This window comes from Condylostylus longicornis, unplaced genomic scaffold (genome assembly GCF_029603195.1).
Source record: "Condylostylus longicornis isolate FDR11 unplaced genomic scaffold, ASM2960319v2 ptg000064l, whole genome shotgun sequence".
NCBI classification, from domain to species: domain Eukaryota; kingdom Metazoa; phylum Arthropoda; class Insecta; order Diptera; family Dolichopodidae; genus Condylostylus; species Condylostylus longicornis.
The window spans coordinates 80,733-92,227 of record NW_026578032.1 but is presented as its reverse complement, the minus strand read 5'-3'; the positions used below and the strand labels follow the sequence as shown (position 1 = coordinate 92,227).

The 11,495-nt window shown below is 25.9% G+C and overlaps 1 protein-coding gene across 2 annotated transcripts; it reads left to right on the top strand.

The window, feature by feature from the left end:
- Positions 1 to 551: 551 nt before the first annotated feature.
- LOC129612212 (uncharacterized) lies at positions 552 to 5,372 on the top strand. 2 transcript variants are annotated; one of them, XM_055525732.1, is made up of 7 exons: positions 552 to 716; positions 797 to 969; positions 1,048 to 1,812; positions 2,230 to 2,463; positions 2,531 to 4,495; positions 4,567 to 5,044; positions 5,107 to 5,372. In XM_055525732.1, exons 1-7 carry the CDS (start codon positions 677 to 679, stop codon positions 5,283 to 5,285), a joined length of 3,834 nt encoding a protein of 1,277 aa, XP_055381707.1. In that variant the 5' UTR covers positions 552 to 676; the 3' UTR covers positions 5,286 to 5,372. The 2 variants fall into 2 exon arrangements, with proteins under 2 accessions (XP_055381707.1, XP_055381706.1); XM_055525731.1 differs by having other exon boundaries at positions 2,230 to 2,469.
- The last annotated feature ends 6,123 nt before the right edge of the window (positions 5,373 to 11,495 follow it).

Here is an 11,495-nt window from a genome sequence, read left to right as displayed (position 1 = left end):
TAATAAAAACTCAAAAAAAAAAAAAAAAAATTAAAATTCCCTCGATTTCGAATAATTCCTTACAAATTTATTAGAATTAAATGACAACTATTTAATTTGGTCTTTTGACCTGATTTTAAAATTATTTTTAATGGAAATTCAATTATGCGCATTTTATTTTTGTATATTGTATGAGAGTTATTTAATATATGCACATATATCTTAATAATAGCATGCATAATTAATTAATCCTTTCTCTTATATGTAAGTAATAATAAATTGTATATTGTACATACATACATAAAATATTTAATAAATGCGTGTGAATTCATGATTTATAAAAAATATTTGTTTATTTTTAATTTTTTTTTTACTTTTTAATAATAAAAGAGCGCGAATTAAAAAAAATTCTGTAGATGCTGTAAATTTTGAAAAAAAAAACTAAAATACTGTCATCATTAAGTCACGAAAAAAAAAGACTTAATGACTTTGCTGTTTTCTTTTTTTGTTTTCAAATTCAACTAACTGAATATTTTCAACAAAATTTAGTCATTAAAGTGTACTCGATTCAAACGGTTTAAAAATTAAATTTAATCGGAAAAATTTTTTCGAATAAAGCACAAAAAAATTAGAAAATCCTTTCACAAATAAAGCTCGTATATTTTAAAATAAATTTGTATTGTGTGACCCACATAAAATGTCTATAAGCTTTACAATTAATTCTAAACCTTATACAAGTAAATATTTAAAAATATTGAAGCAAAATAATAAATAAATTTTAATTTATTGCAAAAAAAAACAAAAATTTCAATTTTAGTTGAACTCAAGGATTATCCAGTTGATATTACATTAAATGAATTTATTCGTCAACATGCTGGTTTAACCGGAACTAAATTTATGTGTTTGGAAGCTGGTTGTGGTGCTTGTATTTGTGTACTTAAAGGACCACATCCAGCTACTCGAAATATTCGTACATATGCTACAAATTCTGTAAGATAATTACATTTATTATTTTTCTAATTAAATTAATAATTTTTGGGAGAAAAAAAAAAAAATTTTTTTTTATAGTGTTTAACATTATTAAATACAATTGATGGATTAGATGTTATAACAATTGAAGGTATTGGTAATCGAAATATTGGTTATCATCCAATACAAGAAAGATTAGCCCAAACAAATGGTACACAATGTGGTTATTGTTCACCAGCTATGGTAATGAATATGTACGGTTTAATTGAATCAATTGGTAATGATAATATAACAATGGAAATGATTGAAAATTCATTTGGTGGTAATATATGCCGTTGTACCGGTTATAGAACAATATTAGATGCAATGAAATCATTTGCTAAAGATTATGATTTATGTAAAAATAATATTGATATTGAAGATTCATATAAAATAAAAAATATATGTTCAAAAACTGGTTTACAATGTACTCAAAATGGAAAATGTTATAAACGAAATGAAATGAAATTTATTGAATATGATCGGGCTAATGATGATGCTAAATGGTATTTAGCAAAAAATTATGATGATATATTTAAAGCTTTCGATGATATAACAAATAATGAAAAATATATGTTAGTTGCTGGTAATACTGGACATGGTGTTTATAGAAGGCCAGATGATATAAAAATATTTATTGATTTAAATAAAATAATGGATTTGCATTCAAGTGAAATTAAAGAAAATGAAATACGTTTGGGTGCTTGTGTTAATTTAACAGAAGCTATGGATATTTTTAATAAAGCATCTAAACAAAAAAATTTTGAATATTGTAGTGTATTATGGAAACATTTTGATATTATTGCAAATGTTCCTGTACGAAATGTAAGTACAGAATATGCTTATGCATTTGCAAAATGTAGTTAATATAATTAGGTATACTGATTTTTGCATGATAAATATTGTTATGTGGCAATATAAAAATTTCAATTGCATTATTAATTCTCATTAAGTACGGCCATAATATTATTAAGTAATTATTTATTATATATCATACTCTTACTGTACTATAAATAGCTTCATTTTTATTTACATACATATGTGCACATTTCAAAATTTTAACATGGTACATTAAGTTTTAAGCGCGAATACTTTGAAATAAAAAAATACTTAAAATACTACAAGTCATAATGACTTTTATAATTTCAATTAATTTTATTTGAATTGTTAAAAAATAAATTACTTTAAAAATTTAATTCATGATAGAATAATTAAATTCTAATTACATATTTTAAATTTCAGATGGGAACATTAGGTGGAAATTTAATGATGAAAAATGCTAACAATGAATTTCCATCAGATATTTTTTTAACATTTGAAGCACTAAATGCTCAAGTAATTATTTTAGAAGATCCAGTAAAAACTCAAACTATGAGTGTACTAGATTTTATTAAAACTGATATGAGAAAGAAAATATTAAAAGAACTTGTATTACCCGGATATTCAGCTAATGAGTTCTCATTTAATTCATATAAAGTAGAAGTTAATGAATTTTTATATGTAAATTTAAAATTACATACCTTTATATATAATTATTTTATAGATAATGCCGAGAGCACAAAATGCTCATGCTTATGTAAATGGAAGTTTTCTTATACAATATGATAATAAACCACCGGCAACTAATAAAATAGTGAAATCAGCTCGAATTTGTTTTGGTGGGATAACTGAAAATTTTGTACATGCAAAAAATACAGAAGAATTTTTAAATGGAAAAGATTTATCTGATGCAAAAGTGATTAAAGAAACAATGAAAATTCTTAAAAATGAACTTAAACCTGATTGGATTTTACCAGATGCATCCCCAGAATATCGTCAATTATTAGCTTGTGGATTATTTTATAAATGTATTTTATCAAATGTACCTACTGCAAAAATGAATCCTTTATATAAAACAGGTTCTGAAATATTGCATAGACCATTATCAAGTGGTAAACAAACTTATGAAACAATAGAAAAAAATTATCCCTTAACAAAAGCAATTCCAAAAATTGAAGCTTTAGTACAATGTGCTGGAGAAGCATTCTATATGAATGATTTACCATTAAGAAAAGATGAATTATATTGTGCTTTTGTATTTGCAACAAAAGCAGATTCAAAAGTAGTTGGTATTGATGCTAGCGATGCTCTTAAACTTGATGGCGTTGAAGCATTTTATTCAGCAAAAGATATACCAGGTGTAAATAATTTTATAGATTCAGAAACGATGCCATTTTTATTCCCTGATGCTGAAGAAATATTTTGTTCATCGGTTGTTGCATATTTTAGTCAACCAGTTGGTGTTATAGCTGCTAGTAGCACTAAATTAGCTGAAAAAGCAGCTAAATTAGTTAAGGTTATATACGAAAAAGTTAGCAATAAAAAAGTTTTACCAACAATGAAGGATGTTTTTAAAAATGCAGCAAATGAGCGAATTGTTGATTGCCTTTCAATAGGTGAAGAGACTTCATTATCTGGTACAGATTTTAATAAGAACAAAAAAATAACTGGATATTTAGATATTGATAGTCAATATCATTATACAATGGAACCGCAAACAACTGTATGTATTCCAATTGAAGATGGTATGGAAGTATATTGTGCTAGTCAATGGATGGATCTTACACAAGTTGTAATCGCAAAAGCTTTAAATGTTCAACAAAATTCAATTAAAATGCAGGTGCGTCGAGTTGGTGGCGGTTATGGTGCAAAAATATCTAGAAGTTGTCAAGTTGCAGCAGCTTGTGCTTTAGTTGCACATAAATTAAATCGTCCAACAAGATTTATACAAACAATTGAATCTATGATGAGTTGTATGGGAAAACGTTATTCATGTCATTCTGATTATGAAGTTGAATTCAATGATGCCGGTAAAATATTGGCTTTAAAGAATATATTTTATGAAGATGGCGGATGCACAGCTAATGAAAATCCAATACCTATTTTATCGATAGCATGCACTAAAAACTGTTATCAAGTTGATAAAAATTGGAAAATTGATGGTAAAGTTGTTAAAACAGATGCTCCAAGTACAACATGGTGTAGAGGTCCGGGTGCTATTGAAGGAATTGCAATGATTGAAACTATAATTGAACATATTGCTTTTGAAACTAATAAAGATCCAGTTGATGTACGTTTAGAAAATTTAACAAAAACGGAAAAAATGGCCAAATTATTACCAGAATTTCTTAAATCTACCGAATATAAGCAGCGTAAAAATGATATTGAAAAATTCAATAAGGAGAATAGATGGAGAAAGAAAGGTCTTGGAATTGCTATAATGAAATATCCAATAGAATATTTTGGAAATATTAATGCTACTGTTTCCGTTTTTCATTCTGATGGAACTGTAGCAATTAGTCATGGATGCATTGAAATGGGACAAGGTGTAAATACAAAAGTTGTTCAAGTAGCTGCCTTTACTTTGGGTATTCCAATTGAAAAAATCAAAATAGAACCGAGTTCTACATTTACATCGCCAAATAATGTGGTTACAGGTGGTGGTGTTGGTAGTGAAAGCGCTTGTCTAGTAAGTTTTTTACAAAAAAAAAAAAAAGTTAATTAAAATTAAAAAAAAAAAAAATATTATCTTCTACATAGGCAACACAAAGAGCTTGTGAAACAATTTTAGAACGATTAAAACCAATTAAAGATACAATGAAAAATAGTACTTGGGAAGAATTAATTCATGCCGCCCAATTAAAAAATATTGATTTAACTGCTTCAGGTATTTTTAAGCCAGGAGATTTAAAAGATTATGATGTTTGGGGAATATCATTATCAGAAGTTGAAATTGATATTTTAACTGGAAATGTTTTAGTAAATCGTGTTGATATTTTAGAAGATACAGGTGAAAGTTTAAGTCCATTAATTGATATAGGACAAATTGAGGGTGCTTTTATAATGGGTTTAGGTTATTGGTTAACTGAATTATTAGTTGTTAATAGAGAAACCGGAGAATTATTAACAACACGAACATGGAATTATAAACCACCGGGTGTTAAAGATATTCCAGTAGATTTTCGTATAAATTTAGTACAAAAATCACCAAATCCAGCTGGATTTTTGCGATCAAAAAGTATGATAATTTAATTGATAACATTTTTTATATATAAAATTTAATATTATTTATGTTTTTAGCAACTGGTGAACCAGCTATTGCTTTATCTGTTTCAATAGTATTTGCAATTCGACATGCTTTAGATTCAGCTCGTAAAGATGCTGGTATTGAAAAGAAATGGTATCATCTTGGTGCACCAACTACACCTGAAATAATTATGTTAAATGCTGGTACTTCTACTGAAATGTTTGAATTATAAATTTATCGATTTTTAATATTAATTATAGTTGTTATATTTTATGTTTTATATAAATAATAAAATATTCATTTTAATTTCATTTTTTAATTGAAATGCCATTTAATTTTTTTATATTATCACAATTCACTTTTTCTATATGTAATTATTGTCCAAGATCACCAACCCAAACACAAAATGGATCACAACTTGTTAAACATATTACATCAATTGGTCCACCATATACCTGTATACCATTATAATAATAAGTAATACTTGTATCAAATCCATTTAATGAAATCCATGGTGGTTTTATATTTGGAACTAAATTATTTAAATCACTCCATAATTGTCCACTAATTTGTAAATTTGAATTTTGTTCTTGGTGTATTGATGTAAGAACATTTTCTATTAAACTTTTTGTATCTGAATTTCTTTGATTACTTATTTTATTTATAACTTGATTACAAAATAATTTATCAGGGCCAGATGAATAACCATTTAATAAATTTATTGTTGGTGAAATGTCTGCATTAGAATTTGATAATAAATTTGTAAAAAGATTTATTTCTCTGCATTGAATAAATTTCATCTAAAATTGTATATACAAATGAATTTTAATTTAAATTAATTATTTAATTTTTAATATTTAAAATTTTACCTTATAATAAAAACAAAAAAGAAACAATAATAAAGTTGTGATCCTCATTTTAATAAAATAATTAAATGGTATACGGCTGCTTTGTGCTAAAAAAACCAATTGTTAACTGAATTATAAATTTACAAAAATTAACTATTTATTACACTTTTATATAAAGAAAATAATTAATAATAATATTTTTTTAAAATTAAATGTTGAATATATTTCAAATAAATATTGATAATTAATTTATTGTTTGGTAAATTTATAAAAATACACTTATGTAAAGAAATGAAATGAAAGTTGAAAATGTTAAACCGAAGCTAAATAAATGTTTGCTTTCTTTAACTGTAAAAAATGTTAAGTAAATATTTACACATTCACAATATAATTTTAAAATTATAAGAGTATTAAAGTTTATAATTTATTTCTGGAAATAAATTAATAAATATTTAATGAAAGTAAAATAAGAAAGTATACTTAATTTAAAATAAGAAAGTAAAAATAGATCACTGGACTTTTATTCTGTTGTTTTAAAAATATATAATTTTAATTATAAATTTTTAACATGTAGAGGAATTATAATTATTGTTGATTATTGCTTTCTAAAATAAAATTTAAATAGAACTAGTCACTTGTACGATAAAACACTTAAACGTTTTAAATTCAGCGACAGCAGAACCAAATATTTTTATACACAGTATCGATAATATAAAAATATTTACAAATAATTTGATGTGATCAGCACATAACCGACCACAATGTGTATTGTCTAGTTAATTGAATGTGTTACAGAACATTATAAAAATGCCTGTTAAATACTTGTTTCCAATTTTTAGTACATTAGTAAGCTTATAGTTAACATACCTACAAAAATGTAAATTTTGCTCTTAATATTTTCGCTTTTGGCTACCCAAATTCCCTAAAATGCTCACGAGTTAGTTTCGTTAACAACCAGAACTCAAATATCAAATTGCAAGAAATTCCATCAAATTGTTCCGTAGATATGGTTCCCAAGAATTCAAATATTAAATTTTAATGAAATCGGTTGATTACTTCTCTTTATATACGTAAAAATGTATATTTGGCCCGTAGTAAACGTCCAGTTGCTGACGCCTGATTTCTTCCAAAAGTTATGAGATTTCGCGGATGTTCGAATGAAGCTTATATATGAAATTTCTAGTAAATCTGTTGAATATTATCTTCATGAAAATTATCAAAAATATAAAACAGGCTCGCTATAAAGTGCAGTTCCCAAGCCCTGATATATCTCAAAAGTTGATCAATTCGTGCCGTAGTCAAAATAAATGCCGAACTTGAGATAAACGCGTGCGCACACAGACAGACCGGCAGGTTATTAAAAATATTTTATTTACACTTCCCTTCCATGGAGAAGTGCGTTCCCACCGAAAACTCGATATGCAAAATTTGTTGCCAGTTTGTATTGACACTGTGATACAAATATAATTTTAATATTTATGAACATTTTAATATTGTACATTTTTAAATGTTAAATATGATTCTGACTTGTATATCTTCCCTTATAGATATCACTATGGGCAATGAAGAAGATATTTAGCTCGAATTCGAAAACCCGAGAGTTTTCAATGGTTCGATATTTTTATGAAAATAAGTTTTGCAAGTCAAATGATGAAGGATTGTAAAATATTTACCCTGTAAAATGGTAAAAAAAAATTGTTTATTAAAGATTTGACTCGCAAAAGTGTCAAAATGACAATTCATGAGCACATATTATGTAGATCACAAAATATTGTTGTCAAATATTATTCTTTTGCTTGTCATATTAAATATTATTTGTTATATAATTTTTTTTTACATAATAGCTGTTAAAAATTAATTCTAATGGGATTAACACTTTTATATCAAAAATTTCCTCCACATTCATATTTGAATTTCTTTGTTTAATTTTTGAAATTGTTAAAATTTCTTACATTTTTCTTTTGCATTTATAAATTTTTAATTTCTAGAGTTTAGGATAATATCATAATTTACATTATACGCGAACATATACACATGCACGTAAATAATAATTCTTATAAAATAAGGTAGGTCATGTGATGGCACCAAATTTCGGATGTCGATTTTTCGGTGGGAACGCACTTTTCCGTAGTAGGGAAGCGTAAATAAACTATTTTTAGTAACCTGTCGGTCTGTGTGTGCACGCGTATATCTCAAGTTGGACTGAACCAATTTTGATGAAATTTTATGTGTGAGTTTATTTTGGCAATGGCACGGATTGATCAACTTTTGTTATATATCAAAACTCGGGAACAACACCTGTTTGCGGCCCGTTTTTTACAATTTTGGGTATATAAACAGAAATAATCAATCAATTTTCTTGAAATTTAATATTTGAATTTAAGGTGTTAAAACAATGAATCTATAAATTATTTGGAAAGATCAGCGCTCGGAAACTGATCTGCGGTGGTCAATTTTACATATTTGACCATATTTGCGGAACGAATAGATGGAATTTTTTGAAATTTAATATAAGAGGTTTGGTTATTACTCACAAAATCGAACGGCACAAAATGAAGCTCTACTATGAGCCAAATTCACATTTTTCTACGAGTAGGTATGTTAACTAAACGGTTTTTAGTGTCCATAAAATTGTAAAGAAGTGTTTAAAATGCATTTTCATAATCTTTCTGAAATACTTTCACTAATTTAGACAATATCCATTGCGGTCGGTTATGTGCTGATCACATCAGATCTTCCAATTTATTTTTTTTTTTTTGTGTTTTGAGGGAAAACATTTTGGATTACCCATAAGAAAATAAAAAATAAATATAAAATATATATGTATAAGTAATTTGTTGTTTTTGTTTTTTGTTTTATGATTATCCTCTTGCCTTTTATTAACAATTACATTTTCATTTCCCACAAATTAGGAAGAGTTTATTAAAAATTATGTACAATAGTAGAGCACACATAAACATATTATGTTTATGTAAACTTTTTATGTATATATATATATATTTGTAAATATTTTACTTTACTGAATTCTTGGAATTACATCAAATGGGGTGAAAATTTTGTTAAAATATATTTAATGAGTGTAAAAGTTAAGAGTTTTCATGATTTTGTGTTTATAATTTTCATTTTTGATAACATAAAGCAAGTTTATAGTGTTTACTTGAAAGAGATGAAGAGAAATTATTATTATATATAATTGTTATACAAATATCGTTTACATATGTATATAGTAAATTTATGAAAATTTAGAAAAAATTTCAAGTATGTATTTTAAAATTATCTTTGAATAGTGTAATTATATTTTGATTAATTTTTATAAAATATTCTATGTATACCATTCGAATATATTTTAAATGATATTGATAGTAGTAGTAGTAGTAGTAGTAGTAGTAGTAGTAGTAATAGTAATAAGAGAGGGGGTCCATCTGGTCAACCACGCAAAAGTCATGCATTATTGGCTAACAAGAAGGCTCTCCAGAAATCTTCAGATACTAGATTTATAAAATAATAATTAATATAATAATTGAGAGTAGAAGAATTGGGAGTTAATATAATAATTGGAAGTTTAAGAAATATATTTTTAATGGTATATGCTTGCAAATTATTTTAATCACTCTATTTTTAGCACTTTTCCAAAAAATTTTTGAAAAAAAGTGCTTATTAGTTTCACTTTGTCCGTCCGGCCGTCCGTCTGTCCGTGTGTCTGTTTACAAAACTTCTACACCCTTGAAGATAGAAAGCTGAAATTTTGTACGTTCATAGATCTTTACTAGAAACTTATTTCCGTAGAACAAAATTTTTACCTATCTCCCCCCAAAACCCTAAAACTGGCCTTTTTTAACTATTTGTTGCAATGAAACCGTAAGCATTTTTGAAATTTTGCAAAAGCATAATGGCAGCGGCTTGCTTCCCCTAGCGCGGTATACTATAGTCAAACTTTAGAAAAACAAAATGGCCGTCTAAAATTTACCGTTATCTAAAGTCTTTTCTTTCCAAATTTTTGATGTCGTTTTTCTGCTAGACCTCAGCTTGTAGAAGCTTGAAATTTTAGCGGCTTTTAGACATTAACAAATAGTCCATTTCGTTAGAATAAAATTTTTTTCCATCTCCACCCCCTCTCAAGTTATGGCCTCTTGAAATTTGTAAAATTTGCATTTTTGACACCTTATATTTCTGAAACCACAAGCTTTTTCAAATTTCTATAAACACAAAAAGCTAACGGTAAATTCCATGACATTAAAAATTATAATTATTTTCCTTAACTCACACAATTAACCCTTAAAATCGAATATAATGTTAACCCCTCTTCATATTAAATTTTGCTTTATTTCAAAGACTGCATAAATCGTTCATCCTAAATATATGCAATCCTAGAAATAGTTTTGTATATGAATGAAAATAATTTTAATAGTGTGATAGGTATACATAGACTGTATTTAAAAGCAGAATTTTCACTTGTTGAAGGGAAAAGTGCTACAATAAAAACCATTGGTTTGACCCAACTTTATTTCTTATTTATTCCTAACTTTATGACCCGACTTTTGACCACATTATCACTGTAATCCTTACATATTGACGAATAATTTTTGATAATATGTTTTTTATATAAAATAAAACTTTTATAACTTACATTATATAATGAAAATATGTATGAATGTATGTATATATTTTTGTAAAATATAAAAAAATATTAAATTGCTCTATATACACATATACATATACATGTATTAATTATTCTATAACTTTTGAACTTAATTTATTTTCGTTTAAATAGCAATCTTTATTATTTTATTAACATGGGCGTTATTACATATTGTGTCCACACATATACATTCATATATTGAATTTATATTAACTTATAATGATGAGTTCAACAATTTATATATGTAGATATAATATATGTATATATATATGGTCTCTATGATTCTCTTGAGACTAAATTGAGATTAAATTTATGATGATTAATAATCTTCAATCTAATTTGAAATATTGATAAGAAATTTGAAAATATTGTTTTCGTCATTTATATAGAAAATTCTATTACTTGGAGATACTAAGTCAAATATATATACGTATTGAAGTTAATATATAGAGAGAGAAAACGGGAGAGGAAATTAGGAATTCATCCTTCAATCTTGAACAATAATTTATGATGATATTTTTATATTATGTCTGGAATTTCGTAAAATCATATAATTTTTATAATACAAAAATTTATACTAGATAAAATCAAAAGAAAAAAATAATAATTAAGTTTTATATGACCAATTTGATCTTGAGTTCAATCGAATTTGAAATTATAATTAATTAACTATATACATATGTGAGTATAGAAGTTTTGCGCACACCATTAAATTTAATATTGAATGAATAGGTAAAAAATTTTCTTCTACGGAAATAAGTTTCTATATAGTAAAGATCTATGTATGTATACGTATGAAATTTCAGTTTTCTATCTTCAAGTTCACGGACTCTTCAAGTCCACGTGTAAATGAGTCAACGGACCGACGGACAAAGTGAAACTAATAAGAAATTTTATTTAAAATTTTTTTTTTGGAAAAATGTTATTAAAGTACCGCATTATGAATAAATTTATT